The following is a 16,092-nucleotide window of genomic DNA, read 5'->3' as shown; positions in this document are numbered from 1 at the left end:
CGGCACATAAGGCTATCTAAACTCTGTTATTAAATAGAAAGAACAACAAAATGGAAACTAAAGACTGTACTTCTAAGGAGAAGTTTGGCCCCAAAGCGGAAACAAGAATATACTTCCTCTTTCCTAGCCTAAGTGGAGGGTTATGAGTATGGAACACTTCATGCAATGTTGGACTGGGCAGTATGTTGGTTGCTCTGGCTGAACAGGTTTCCCCACCCTCCTTTTTTTTCTGATTCTTTATTATATGGAATAGTTCTCATATAGTGATTAAGAGAGATATGTTTGGAAATGTAGGCAATATAAAAACCAAAAGATGTTAATGTTTTTTAAAAATAAAATAAAAATACATTTCACATCAGGAAAAAGTATTAACCAAAAATTAGGATTAATAATTTTATGTTAGATTGAAAGGAATTTTCTAGTGGTGTGCCCCAAGGATTTATGTTTAGCCTCAGTTACTTAACATTTTTATTAGTGATTTGAATAAAGACATAGCATGCTTACTAAGTCTGCAGATGACAAAACTGGAAAGGAAAACCAACAAACCAGATGACAATCAAGGTTCCAAAAAATGTAGAAAGGTTGGAACACTGGAGCAAATCTAATAAGGTGATACTTAACAGAAATAACCATGGAAAGTCCAGCTGGGTTGGAGAGTAACTCATCTGACAATGGAGGTTTGAGGGCTGCAGACTCGGTGAGCCGCTGCGATATGGCAGGACTCTCAGGCTCGGTTGAGAGGCCTCACAGGAGGCACTAGAGAAGTGGGAGTCGTGCTGTATCTCAGCCTGGCGAGAGCACATCTGGAATACTGTCTGCAGTTCTGGAGCCCTGGCTCAGAAAGCACATGGATAAACCCCAGAGATCCAGAGCAAAGCCACCCGAGTGCTCACGAGAGCAGGCCGCGTGAGAATCGTGAAGCCTGGAACCATCCAACCAATATGACTGGGGAGAGGAAAAGAGGGCTGTCTTCAGTATCTGGAAGATCCTTACAGGAAAGGGAGAGTGAAGGCTGCGTGGGCCCCAAGGGCACTACACCCCGTAGAAAGAGCATGGGACAAACAGAGAAGGGGGGAACCTGGGTCCAACTTGCTGCCAAGATGGCTCGGGGAAAGCGATTCAACCTTCCCGGACCCGAGTTTCCTCATCTGTAAAGCCAGGAAGTTTGTCTAGATGGTCTCCGGGGAACCTTCCAACTCCAGGTCTCTGAGCCTGTAATAAGGTCTGTTTTCCATGTGTAAAATGATTGGCTACATAATCATTAAGCAACCCTTCCAACTCTCTAATCTAATCAACTAGAAGCAAAATTTTACAAAGGGATAAAATGGACATAAGGAAGAACCTCTGAATGACCCAAAAACTGGAAAGGGCTGCCTCAGGAGAGAGAGGGTGAGCTCCTCTTTGGGACCTTCCTTCGAGCAAAAGCTGGACTTACCATATGTTATTTGGGGTTGGGGAAAGGGAGGAGAAATGGAAGATTTCTGTTTGAGAATTTGTTAGACCACATGAGCTCAAAGGGCTGCTCCATTCTCACAGACATCTTAAAGTAAAAGTGTAAAATCAAAGTAATCATCTTTGCCCCAAACCCTCTCCCTTTCTCTTATTGTTTCCAACTCTCCCTGACTCCATTTGGGGTTTTCTTAGCAGCGACACTGGAGCGGTTTTTTGCCATTTCCTTTTCTTGCTCACATTACAGATGGGGAAACTGAGGGGAACAGGGTTCAATTACTGAGGATCCACAGTTAGTGTCTGAGGCTGGATTTGAACTCAGAAAGACGAGTCTTCCTGGGGCCCAATTCTCTATCTGCTGGCTGCCCTCCCCTTCTAAAGTTCCCACTCATCTCTCAGCCAGACCAACTCCCAGCCTCAGTGCCATCCCCCATGTCTCCGCCTCTCTTCACATAACCAATCTGTTGCCATATCTAGTTTTTAATATCCAAACTCTCCTATGCTATGTCTCCTTTCTCTACTCATTTAACCACAACCCTAGCTCAGACCCTCACCAACTCTCACCTTGAAAACTGCAACATCCTTCTCCTAGGTCTCTCTGCTCCAGCCCTTCCTCCACTTAGCTGCTCAGGTGATTTGTTTCCTAAAGCACAGGTTGCACCATTTTTCTTCCCTGATCAGTAAGTGCCACTGACTCCCTATTACTTCCAAGATCATTAAGTATGAACTCCTCTGGTGAGCAATGAAAGCTTTTCACAGTCTGACTTCTATCTGCCCTTCTGGGTTTTGTACACTACAGTACTTCCTCCTTCCTCCCCACTCTCCCTCACCCCAACAAACTTCATGACAGTCACACATGGCTACTGGCAAATCCTGGAGCATGGCACGTCAGGTCTATCTCCATGCCTTTGTGCTGGCTGTCCTCCCTGCCTAGAATCAGGTATACTGGTTTTAAAAACCAGCATGCCAAGGGGAAAAGCTATGTACGCACAACATTAACTAATAATTTAATTTAAATTTATATCACTTATAACTTCATTGCTTTTTAAAGTCTCAAAGTTCCTTAAACTGTGGGTTGTGACCCCATATGGGGTCTTATAACTGAATGTAGGAGTTGCAAAATTATGATTTATTATCAGTCGAAGTTTGATTTGCATACCTACTTTATAAACCTAGATACCTGGGGTTATGTAAAAATTTTCCAGCAAAAAGGGGCTTGCAAGTGGAAAAATTTTAAGAAGCCCTGGTCTAGATGATCAACAAAATAATAAATCAAACTCTGATTTGTATCATTTACTAATTGTCAAATTTATCTACTCACACTGAAAATTTTAACAGTTGTCTTTGTTGAGTCCAAACTGATCTGTTTGTGAAATTATGCATAGCAGGGGATAGCTGAGCAGCTTGCTTAGAAACAGCCAGGAACACATGTAGCCTACAAGGTACTGTGTCCGTACGCAACAGAAATGAAAGACTCCCCTGGGAAAGCTCCAGAGTAGTCAGAAAACCCCAGGATAATGAATTCAAAAGTGACCAGCAAAAGATCAGGCACCCAGGTCTCCATCTTGAGATCTCAGAGAGACCCCTGAAGTTCCATCATTTTGATCTTCCAAGTTTCAATTAAGAAAGAACACAGGGTTTGTGGAAGCTGGCACAGGGAATCGGGATCCATAATAAAAAGGGCCAATTGCTCCACTCAAAACTGCACCAGCATAATTTTACAGTGGCCCTGGCTCAAAGCTCCAATTTCAGAACCAAAGCTAGAGATGAGTAAATCAAAGAAAATACTGCCCATTATCAAAAATTATTCTTAGTAAAGGAAGAACACTGTAACAAGTGCAAGCAGAAATTCGAAGGAAAAAAATGGATTTTCAACAACAACTAAATGAATATCTAAAAAGAAATGCCAAGAAATTACTTTATAGGAATAGAGAAATTACTTTATAGGAATAGAAAAAATAATAACAAAATTCATCTAGAAGAACAAAAAGTACAAGAATTCCAATTTTCATTAATTAATGGAAAAAATGCAAACGAAGGTGGATTAGCTATACCAAACAAAAAATTATATTACAAAGCAATGGTCATAAAAACCCTTTGGTACTGATTAAGAAATAAGAGTAGTGAATTAAGAGGAATAGGTTAGGTTCACAAGACAATAGCCAATGACTACAGTTCTATTGTTTGATAAACCCAAAGACTATACAGCTTATGAGATAAGAACTCACTCTGATAAAAACTGCTGGGAAAACTTGAAACTAGTTATGGCAGAAACTAGGCAATGACCAATACTTAACACCCTATACCAAAATAAGGTCAAAATGCATTCATGATTTGGGACATAAAAGGTGATACTATAAGGAAATTGAGAGAACAAGGGATAGTTTAACATCTCAGATCTATGGAGGAGAAGGAATTACTTTTATTAGCTTTTTACTTTCAAAATATATGCAAAGATAATTTTCAACATTCACCTTACAAAACTGTGTTCCAAATTTTTTTCTCTCTCTCTTCTCCTTCCTCCCTCCCCTAAACAGCAAGTAATCCAATATGTTAAATACGTGCAGTTCTTCTAGACATATTTTGACAATGATCAGGCTGCACAAGAAAAATCAGATCAAAAAGGAAAAAAAAATAAGAAAAAACAAAAAATAAGCAAAACACCCAACAAAACAGGTGATTTATGTTATGATCCACATTCATTCCCCACAGTCTTCTCTCTGGATACAGATGGCTCTCTCCATCACAAGTCTATTGGAATTGCCTTGAATTCCCTCATTGTTGAAAAGAGCCAATTCCATCACAGTTGATCACCACATAATTTTGTCTTTGCTGTGTACAATGTTCTATTGGTTCTACTCACTTCACATCAGTTCTATAAGTCTCTCCAGACCTTTCTGAAATCATCCTGCTGATCATTTCTTATAAATACTATTCCATTCATATATTCAGTCATTATTATCCGGCCCTTCTCCAACTGATGGGCTTCCACTCAGTTTCCAGTTTCTGGCCACTACAAAAATGGTTGCCACAAACATTTTTTACATATGTGGGTCCCTTTCCCTCCTTTAAGATCTCTTTGGGGTATTAGCCCAGTAGAAACACTGCTGGATCAAAGGGTATGTACAGTTTGATAACCCTTTGGATAGAGTTCCAAATTGCTCTCTAGTATGATTGGATAAGTTTATAACTCCATTAAGAAGGCATTAGTGTCCCAGTTTTCCCACATCCCCTCCAACATTTGGCATCTTTCTCTGTCATCTTATCCAATCTGAGAAGTATGTAGTGGTACCTCAGAGTTGTCCTAATTTGCATTTCTCTGATCAATAGTGATTTAGAGTGTTTTTTCATATGACTAGTAATAGTTTTAATTTCTTCATCTAAAAATTGTTAATGAGGCCTTTATCAGAACCTTTGGATGTAAAAAAATTTTTTCCAGTTTTCTGCTTCCAAGAAGGGAAGAATTTATGACCAAAGAACAAGAGAACATTAAGAAATGCAAAAATGGATCATTTTGATTACATAAAATTAAAAAGGTTTTACACAAACGAAACCAAATCAGCCAAGATTAGAAGGGGAGCAGAAAGCTGGGGCGGGGGGAGAGGGGGAATTTTACATTCAGTAAATTCATTTACATTCTGGAGAGCAAAATGGAACTATGTCCAAAGGGCTCTCAAACTGTGCAAACCCTTTGATCCAGCAGTGTTACTACTGGGCTTATACCCCAAAGAGATACTAAAGAAGGGAAAGGGACCTGTATGTGCCAAAATGTTTGTGGCAGCCCTGTTTGTAGTGGCTAGAAGCTGGAAAATGAATGGATGCCCATCAACTGGAGAATGGCTGAATAAATGGTGGTATATGAATGTTATGGAATATTATTGTTCTGTAAGAAACAACCAGCAGGATGAATACAGAGAGACCTGGAGAGACTCATATGAACTGATGCTGAGTGAAGTGAGCAGAACCAGAAGATCATTGTACATGGCAAAAAGATTATGTGATGATCAACTCTAAAGTTTTTGGCTCTTTTCAACAATTAGGTGATTCAGGCTAATAGACTTGTGATAGAAATAATAATAATAGACTGGGCTGTGGGAACTTAATGTCCACCCCAACATAATATTTTCACTCTTTTATTGTGGTTTGGTTTTTTTTTTCTCTTTTTTATCTGATTTTTCTTGTGCAGAACGATAAATGTGGAAATATGTATACAAGAATTGCACATGTTTAACTTATATGGGATTACTTGCTATCTGAGGAGAGGAGGTGGGGGGAAGGGAGGGAAAAAATTTGGAACACAAGGTTTTGCAAGGATGAAAGTTGAAAATTATATATGGAAAGGGAGGGAAAAAATCTGGAACACAAGGTTTTGCAAGGATGAAAGTTGAAAATTACATATGGGAAGGGAGGGAAAAAATCTGGAACACAAGGTTTTGCAAGGATGAAAGTTGAAAATTATCTATGCATATGTTTTAAAAATAAAAAAGCTTTAATAACAATAATGTATTTTAAATGTTCTAAATCATTTTTGATTAGAGAAATGAAAATTAAGACAACTCTGAGATATCAATATCACTTCACACCTCTGATTGGCTAGGATGACAGGAAAAGATAATGATGAATGTTGGAGGGGATATGGGAAAACTGGGACACTCATACATAGTTGGCAACAACAAGATTGTATGATGAGAAACTGTGATGGACTTGGCTCTTTTCAACAATGAGATAATTCAAAGCAATTTCAATAGATTTGTGATAGAAAGAGCCATCTGCATCCAGATAGATAACTATGGAGATTGAATATGGATATAAACATACTATTTTTCACCCTTTGTTGTTGTTTTGTTGTTAGCTTGGTTTTTTTTTTTTTTTCCTTCCTTTCCTGTGTTTTTTCCTTTTGATCTGATTTTTTTTTTTTTGGTCTGGTGTTGGAATCTTTACAAACTGCTAACTAATGAGTGTTGATCTGATCTTACAAGATATTTTGGGCCAGAACCTGAAACAAGGTACTAAGTAGAACTAATTAGTACAACGCTTGTGTTTACACCTTTACTCATCCAAGTTCACAAGTATGCCAGCTTCACAGAGTAAACTTTGTAACTTTGTGAATTCACACCTCCCTTAAAGCTCTTAGGGCCACCAGAGAGCACTATGGGAGAAACCCATAATCCCTCTCTAGTATCCCACAATTCCTCCCTCTTGTATAAAAGAAACAGACAGAAGCTCTTGGACAGATTTCAGCGGAGTTACGCCAGAAGCCCTCTCTCCGAGGCAAGAAGGAATATTTTCCACTTGGCTGGCTGGTGGCGGAAGAAGAGTTTTCAGAGGAAGAAGCTACGAGTGGAGAGTTCAGTGCACAACCAGATTCATCTTCATCTCACACCACTGTGGTAGGTGGCTGGGCTCCTGCACTTCCCCCACTGAGACCAAGCTGGTCTGAAAGACTCTCCAGAAAGCTAGCCGAGCCCCAAGTGAAGGAGACAAGAGATTCATTCCATCTTTGTGCTGGCTGGAGGCTGAAGAAAGCAGAGGCAGAGGCTGAAGGACAAAATCCTTGGATTTGGCGACATTCGGAGGGAGCTCTTGGAACCAAGCAGAGAGATAGGCCTCTAAGCTAACCGGGCTATATTAGAGACAATAAAAGATCTGAACTTTTATCACCTGGCTGCGTTTTGAGGTGATTATTACTTTCAACTGATACTAAAGCTGCCTCCAAGAAAAACCTCCCCGAGAAACCTGCACCTCTCCCCCAGAGAGAACTATTCTACTTATTTTAAAAGAAGAACATAACAGTCTGGTATGATGAATATGGAAATGTATTTAGAAGAGCTGCACATGTTTAACCTACATTGGATTGCCTGTCTTGGGGGGGGAAGGCGGAGGGAGAGATGAGGAAAGGGAAAGGAGAGGGAGAAAATTTTAAACACAAGGTTTTGCAAAGGTTAATGTTGAAAACTATCTTTGCATATATATGGAAAAATAAAATACTATTTAAAAAAAAAAAAAGGAGAACGTATTGGGATTCCTAAAAATCAAGATGTTTTTATAAAGCCTGAAAATACTAATTCAAGAAATCATAAGTAAAAAAATTACTCAAATCTATTAGAACCAGAGTAAAGTTAGAAAGAATTCATCAACCACTTCCCAAAGTGGATCTCTATATAAAGCAAAAGGCTGAGAAATGTCTTAAAGAAAATCCAAAGCTCCATTTACTTTTTAAAGAAAAAAAATGTTTTAAATGTATATAAAAGAAGTCAAGTACCAAAGAAATTAAATGAGGAAGATAGTTTCTACTCAAATTCAGAAGAAAATCTTGGAATTCAATATTCCAAAAGGCAAAAAACAAAGTTTAAAATCAAATCAAGAATAATTTATTTTGCAAAGATGAGCATTATCCTATTGGGGGGAAGAAGAAACAGAATCTTTAATGAAAATATCTAAGCTGGAAATTGGAATTCTGGAATACAAACATAAAAGTCCATAGAAACCTCAAGTAAGTTTATTTAAGTAATCGGAACTGAAATTTCAGTACTAATATTCTAATAGAGAGAAATGTGTCTTTTAAGAACCTTAATTATTTCAAAGAGTATTGAGGGAGTTAAATAAGAAAAACAAAAGTCATGAATGTAGACTAGGTCTGAAAAGAAGATACTAAAAGGAAGACTATATTGATATAAAAAACAGTAAAGAAGAAGTACAACTTATTTCTCATAATTGGGGTATATGAAAAGGAGAAATAAGGGTTGGGGAATTGGGCATCAAATGAACATCACTCTTATCTGAAAAAAAACAAGAGGATTGAATACACATACAGTTTGGTGTAGACATAATACATTGGATCCAATAGGGAAATAAGCAGGTATTGGGGGGTGGGAAGGGAAGAGTTAAGAGGGAAGTGAATAGCCATCCACAGAAAAACCAATTTCTTGAAATGAGGAATTAAAAGGTTAAAATGAATAAAATTTCCTGAAATGAGGAATTAAAAGAGAGAAGAAGGAAAGAAAGGAACCAACATCAATTGGGAAACAGCTGAACAAGTTGGAGACAAACAGTCCCAGAAAACCTATGCTGAAATATGTTCCTTGCCTCCTGACAAGGAAAAAAGCGTGAAGAGAAACATTTTAGACATGAATTTTTCTTCCTTATGATTTTTTTTGTTGGACAGATTTATTTTCTTCTAGATTTTTATTTGGAGGAGGGATAGTATGAAGGGAAAGGGTTAGCAACAATGATTACTTTTTTTAAAAGAGGTACATATTTTGTAAAATATAAAGTTGAGAAAGAAGCATAATGAGGATAGTTTTTAAAGTAGCATGTATAATTTGTCATATGCTTTTTTCAAAAAGTAAACAGTATAAAAGAAAATCACAGTTTCATATAGAAATGTAATCTTTTGTGTTCTGCTGTGAGAAATGTTCTTTTTTAGAGTTTATGTTCAGAATAATTTTTTTCCAAAAAAATCAGAGCCAAAATCTGCCTCTCTGTAATTGCCCCCCATTCCTCCCAGTTCTGTCATTAAGGCTATAGTTGTGTAACAGTTCTGATCACATTTAATAGTTCATATCTAATAACTCCATGTGACAGCCCTTCAAAGACATAAGAGCCAGCTTATCCCACTCCCAGTCTTGTCTTCTTTAGCTTAAAGATGTTCAGTTCTTTCAACTGCTCCTCTTTAAGCAAAGGTCTTCATATTCCTACTGCCTCCCTCCAGACATTACCCACCTTATTAATGTCCTTCCTAAAAAGTGGTAGAACCAGAATGGAATACATTACTCTAAATGTGGTCTGACTAGAGTAGAATACCAAATCTTAGAAACTGCCTTTCAATTTAGGCTTAGATACCATTAGCTTTTCTGGTTGCCATATCATACTGTTGGTTCATACTGAGTTTACAAACTAAGAAAATCAAATCAAATTATGTCTAGTCAAACTTTTTCTATCCCCTACTTAAAAAGTTTATTTTCTGAACCCATCAGTAAAATGTTACATTTGTCCCTACAACCTAAGCCCAGCACATCTCTGTCTTTAAAAAGAACTGGTTCAATTTTAGAGACTTTTCACACAAACAACTGCAGCTTTTATCCCTCTAATAACATAAGAATTTGTGTTTTTGTCTTGATGTCAATAGAAAAGGGAAAAAAGTCATTACATCACATTCAAGTACCTAGGCTAAGGAAAATAGACATCACACAGGCTCTATCTAACTCAATTAAACATGTATCCAAACTCGCCACAAAATCAATTCTCCTTTCTAGAGTCCTACACTTCCCACAGGAACCCAAAGTCTGCTATACTTAGGGTTTTAACTGTCTAGTAACTCAATGTTACTAAAAAGCACAAGCCTTTAAAAGATGATAAATGTCGGGAAGGGATGCTGGAAAATTGGGACACTGATGTCAACATTGCTGGTTGAGTTGTGAACTGATCCAGCTATTCTGGAGAGCAATTTGGAACTATGCACACACACACTCTTTGATTCAGCAGTGCCACTGCCGAGTCTGTATCCCAAAGAGATCATAAAAAGGGGAAAAGGACCCACCTGTGTAAAAATGTTTGCAAGCTTCTCTTTCTGTAGTGGCAACAAATTGGAAATTGAAGGGATGCCCATCAATTGGGGAATGGCTAAGTAAGTTTTGGTATGTGAATATAATGAAATATTATTGTTCTATGAGAAATGATCAGCAGGATAATTGCAGAAAAGCCTGGAAACTCTTACATGAATTGATGCTGAGTAAAGTGAGCAGAACTAAGAGAATGTTGTACAAAGAAACAAGATTATGTGATAAACAATTGTCATAGACTTAGCTCTACTCAACAATGCAGTGACTCAAGAATAGACTTGGGATGGAAAATGCCATCCGAATCCAAAGAGAGAATGATAAAAGCTAACTGTGGATCTAAGTACACTATTTTCCACCTTTTTTGTTTGTTTCCCTTTTTCTTTCTCTTGCTTCTTTCCCTTTTCTTATTTTCCTTGCACAATATGACAAAAATGGAAATGTTTAAAAGGACTACACATATTTAACCTATATCAGCTTACTTTTTATGAAGGAGGAAGAAAAAATTGGAACACAAAGTCTTACAAAAACAAAGGTTGAAAACTAACTTTAACTTTATGTTATTTGGAAAAGTAAAATACTACAAGAGAAGAAAATAAAATAGATGCTCTTTCCAGGACTTATACATGCTACATAAATCATATAACTAGTAAAGGATAAGATTCAAGTCTGCTGTTCTAAACCATTGTTAGCCTTTATTGTTCCTTAGATCAGGGACCTTTATGTGGCTTTAAGGTTTGCAAAGCACTTTACAACTTATTGCTTAATCTGACTCTCACAATAACCCTCTGAAGTAGATGCTTCTTTTTAGCTCCATTTTACAAAAAAGGAAAAAAGATGAAAGAGGTAACTTGCCCAGAGCTACACAACTAGAAAGTATCTGAGGTAGGATTCCTGAATTGAGATCCAACACTATCAACTATGCCACCCTGCTGCCTCTCCTCCATCAGTCAGTCACTATCTTGATGCCATTCCTGAGGCTATGGGAATAGCCACTCTAGTCTATCCTTATGGGATGCTCCTCCAAGGAACTCCATCCAAGTTTTCAAATAGTCTTTCTCTCCTCTGTCCCCATATCTCCCTTCCAATTTCCTAACTCAAAACCTCTTTTAAAATTCCACATCCAAGGACAATGACTTGCTCATTAGAGTTATATTAATCTTGACATTGACAGAGTACTGCCCAGCAACTTCTGATCTGAAAAATCTTTGCAATAAATTTTCAAGTAGTGCTAAAGTGCAAAGTAGTATCCAGAGAAGGTCAGTTCATACTTAAGCAAAGAGTCATTAAGAATCAAATTTTTCCAGACAACTGGGATTCAGACCTATCTTATCGTGTGCATATCTCACCCTGGGCACCTAAACAAACTTTCTACATCCCTATTAAGTTTCATCTTCTTAGACTCGGGTAATTCTGGACAAATTTTTAACCTGCTTCTGTCTCCGAGTCTTTTCACAATTCTTAAGCATCACCTGCAAATCACCTGTAAATATACTTTAATCCAAGTCAATGAATACACGTTAAAGGGCACAAGATCAAAGAAAGATCTCTGTGGCACTGCCCTAGAAATAAATCATCTAATCCAAATCTCTCCAAATATTCAGAGTAACAATGATGTAATATGACTGATTAAAAAAAAAAAACAAAACCAGAAACGAACATAACAGATATTATTGTTTTTGTTGTTCCCTTCTTTGTCCAAGAAGACCAAGGTGACATCATTGTTAGTGTCGGTGTATCCGACACTGATTGGACACAAATAGTCTACATGAACATTTCAATAGCTTCTCTTAATTTTGCACATCTCTTGTTTCTTCTGGGCTAATTCAATTCTGCTTTGCTCATAGAGCACAGCACCTTCCCTGATGAGGGCACGCCATGCTGGGCGATCCTATGCTAGTGTCTCTCATGTCATACAATCAATTCTTAAGTTCTTAAGAGAGACCTTGAGAGTGTCCTTGTATTGTGTTTTCTGACCACCTTGAATTCTCCATAAAATATGTATGTATTTTTAAATATACATTTCGCCAAGCATACATTTGGCAAGCAATATGGCCAGCCTAATGGAGTCGTGACCTCTGCAGCAGAGTTAGAATGCTTGGCGGTTTAGTTGGAGAAAGGACCTCATACCTTATCCTGCCAGGTGATCTTCAGAATTTCCCAAGACAATTCAAATGGAAGCCATTCAATTTCCTGGCATTGACTGGTATAATGTCCAGGTTTCACAGGCAAATAATAATAACAATAAGTCAACGCCATGGCTCTGAAGACCTTCAGTTTGGCATTCAAAGATCTCCTCTCCCACGCTTTTGTTCTGAGACTCCTAAACACTGAGCTAGCTCTGACAATGCCTGTGTCAATCTCAATCTCAATGTGGACCCCTTCCCTGGAAAATATAATGCCAAGGTAAGAGACAGCATTCAAAACTTCACCATTTACTGCAACTGATGGTTCCACATTTGGATGGTGTGGTGCTGGCAGGTGGAGAACCTGTGTTTTCTTGGTGCTAATTGTTAGGCCAATAGACCTCACATGTATAGATAAATGTGTCCTTCAATTGTTAGTTTGGAAACTTATTTATTCCAACAATATTATTTTGGATATTTTTGAATATCAATTCCAAAAATGTTTTTGGACTATAAATTTGCTTGCCTTCAAAACCAATTTCATTACTTTTGCAATTACCTTTCCATCGAGATCCAATACAACCAGATTTGTCTGGATCAAAGAATTTAGCATTCTGAAAATCAAATTCACATTCGAAGAACCAAGATTTGCACCTACTGATGATATTTTTAAAAACACAACCACTGGTACTATCTTTTTTTTTCCTTATGATACTTAAAAGACCACATTCACTGCTGATATTTAAAAGAACATACCCACCCATCACTGGTGATATTTAGAAAAATAACTCTGAAGACCATTCAAAAAAAAAAAAAAAGATGCTGCCAAAATAAAAATTAAAAAAAAAAAATGGTATTCCATGATTACACGGCAGTGTGGAGTTATCTGGTAGGTGCACTGCCGTCTGTGTGTGTAGTTCTTGGTATACATTTATGAGCAGAGAAGGGGAAAACTTTCCTGGGCCAGCTGTTACTTAAGTTTCATTTTTAGGCTACCTTATAACCACTACGTACTTAAACGCCCAGCAAGGAAAGTCGCTGGAAAGAGTAGGGGATAAGCGGGCTACACCCTCGGGTGAGCCACCAGGAAGGCGCACAGGAAGGCAACGTCCACGGGAGCTGCCCCCAGTCCTCCCGCGGGCACCGTCCCGGACCCCGCAGCCTCCTCCCCTCCCCGGCGGCGCCCCTCCTTACACTTCAGGGCGCTGAAGGCGAGCTCGTAAGACAGACGAAGGTTCGTCTCGTCCTCGAAGTCGGGCAGGTCTATGGGCGGCTCTTCGCCGTAGCGGAGCACCACCTTGTCCGGGTTCTTGTCAAGGCGGATGCCCTGGAAGATGTGGGCTGCCTTGACGTACACGGTGTCCCGGTAGCCGCTCTTCTCCGGCATGCAGGGGTTCTTATCCTTGGGGCCCACCATTTCGGAGAGCTCCAGGGCCGACAGCTCCGAGAGTTCATGTTGGCTTGAGTTAGGGGAGAACTCCAGCTCGTCGGGCGAGCTGAGCGTCCTCCCCTCGGGCCCTGAGTCGGGGCCCGGGTCGGGGTCCTCAATCATGAGTCCGCGGGCTTAGCGGGCTCCGCGGCCAGCGGCGGCGATCTTCGTTTCCGAATCATGGTTTCTGAGGGGATAAGGAGCTCGTGGGGCTGAAACGCCCTCGGGGCCGCGTGGGCGGAGCTCGGCAGGGGCGGAGCCTCGCGGGAACGGGGAGAACACCTGAAGGGGGGGAAGGGGACCCTTGGAAGACAGGCACACTTGGGGGGGAGGGGGGCGGAAGGACGAGGGGGCGGGGCAAGTCCTTCCCTCCCGCTCCACCCCCTTCGCCGCGAAGACTACCAGAAGGAGAGGGTCTCCCCGCCCCCAGCCCCTCGCCCCGAGGGCTGTGGAGGCGAACGCCCCCAGAACGGCCCGCGGCGAACGTCCCGGGACCTGGGCCGCCCTTACCCGAAGCTGGCGGGTGATGACGCTTCCCTAGCCAGGAGGTGGATGCCGCACTAGGGGACGGGGCCGGACACTAGCTACAACACGGGAATCGCGGTCACAGTGGCCGCGGGACGCGTAAGAGGCGGGGCCGCGAGCCCTCCCCTCCGCGCTGCACGCGGCTCCACGCTCCTCCCTCCCCTGCCCCTCTGAGGGGGCGGGCGGGGCCCGGGGGCCGTTTCATTCAAATATAGATGGCGCCACCGCGCCGCTTTAAATGGGGGGAATTCCCCCGAGCTTTCACCTGCGGGGGCCCTCTGCCGGGCGAACCCCCAAACTTGAGAGACAAGTCCTATATCACAATTTATCTGAGTGGGGGGAGGCTGAAGGAGACGGAAGGAGGAGGGGATCCGGCGAAGAAGAGAGAGCCTCAAAGAGGCCGTTCACCCCTTCTGCAGGAAAATCGTCCCGTCTGGCGCCGGGATCTCCATAGTAACTGGGCTCCGCCCGCGCCGAAGCGTCCCGGGGTGCTCGAGGTTTTACGCCCTCTTCTTGCTCTGCCTCGCGGCGCCTCGGCCCCTTCTCCCGAATTCTCCCTTTCTCTTCCTTTCCCTATCCCCATTTTCCTTTTCCCGCCCCCTGACCTTTGGGGGATACCTTCTGATGTTAGCAGCCACCTGCGCGGTGACCTCCGACCTCCCTTTTCCCAATAAACAAGCAAACACGTGCGCCCCTCGTCCAGCCTCCAGCTTGGGTTCTACTCGCTTCGAGTCTGTAAACCCGCAGTAGGGCTGGACCGAATCTTCAAAAAGCTAGTGCACTGTAAGGCGTGGGGAATACTTAAATCAAGGAGCACTGACTGTTTTTCACTTAACATTATTTTATTTTTTCCAGTTACAACATTTATTTTTGTATGATTTTGAGTTCCTTTTTTTTTTCTCCTGGCCCCTCCTCAGAGAGCACGCAATCTGATAAGGATTACATATGTAAAATCATGTTAAGTCTCAAAACAAAAGGGAAAAGCCACAAGAAAGGAAAAGAAGGTGAAAATTGTAGCTTTAATCTGCATTCAGACTCCATTGTTCTTTCTCTAGATGTGGGTAGCATTTTCCTCGGCAATTCTATTGGAATTGTCTCGGATCATTGTACTGCTCAGAACAGCTTAGTCATTCACAGCTGAGCATCATACATCACATTTATAATAATGTTCTGGTTCTACTTAGGACACTCAGCATCCGTTTATAGAAGTTTTTCCAAAGGAGGAAAGACGAAAAGGAAGGGAGAAAGGAAGAAAAAGGAACACAAATCATGAAAAAAATTCTATTTGTCGCTGTTTTTCCTTCCAAAGGAATATTAAACAAGTATTCCAAACCCTACACATTTAAGAACCCTTCCCGATTTCCCTAAGGACCTAGTCCTTTGCTTCCTCTATAACAATCTTAAATCGGAAACTCACCATTAGATAAGGTCTTTATCACCTCTCACCTATATCACATCCTCTTAGTTGGTTGTATCTCTCACTTCATCTCTTCCCCATTGCAATTCACCCCTTGCAAGGCTGCAGTACAAAGCTATATTGGTATTTCCAGGTCCTAATTCATTATCTGGGGCAGCTGGGTGATGCAGGGCATAGTGTTGGGTCCGGATTCTGAAAGACATCTACCTGAGTTCAAATCTGGCCTCCGGCACTTACCAGCTGTGTGACTCTGGGCAAGTCACTGAAGCCTGTTTGCCCCAGTTTCCTCAGTGTAAATGAGCTGGAGAAGAAAAGGACAAGCCACTCCAGCATCTTGGTCAAAAAATCCCAAATGGAGTTACAAAGAGTTGTACGGGACTGAATAACAGCAAATTTGTTATCTGGAATATAAAAGGAGATTAATAAATGCTTGATTGATTCACATTACCACAGATGTCTAAGGCATGAAGATTTATGGTACTAAAAATTAGTTCTTGTCCTCCAGGAAATCTCTTTTTTAGGAAGTTCAAGGGAAAATGAAACTACTCCCCCACCTCAAGGAACTTATATTCTCCCAGAATGTCACAA

At 40.7% G+C, this 16,092-nt stretch overlaps 1 protein-coding gene across 4 annotated transcripts in view; it reads right to left on the bottom strand.

Moving 5' to 3' along the window:
• The window catches only part of NSUN7 (NOP2/Sun RNA methyltransferase family member 7), a 73,060-nt gene extending 58,843 nt beyond the window's left edge, over positions 1-14,217 (bottom strand). For 2 of the 4 annotated variants that reach the window (XR_007948074.1, XM_051964468.1), the window contains exons 1-2: positions 14,073-14,217; positions 13,328-13,844 (exon numbers count right to left, since the gene is read on the bottom strand). Coding sequence is in view for 3 of the 4 variants with exons in the window: in XM_051964468.1 (XP_051820428.1) it covers positions 13,328-13,685 (358 nt within the window). In the remaining variant the exon portion in view is untranslated. The remainder of the gene's footprint in view (positions 1-13,327; positions 13,845-14,072) is intronic. The other 2 variants (XM_051964470.1, XM_051964469.1) reach the window with 2 other exon arrangements.
• Positions 14,218-16,092: the final 1,875 nt, after the last annotated feature.

Source organism: Antechinus flavipes, chromosome 6 (genome assembly GCF_016432865.1).
Source record: "Antechinus flavipes isolate AdamAnt ecotype Samford, QLD, Australia chromosome 6, AdamAnt_v2, whole genome shotgun sequence".
Lineage (NCBI taxonomy): Eukaryota > Metazoa > Chordata > Mammalia > Dasyuromorphia > Dasyuridae > Antechinus > Antechinus flavipes.
Note: the sequence above shows the minus strand (reverse complement) of the source record. Positions and strands in the feature narration are given on the sequence as shown.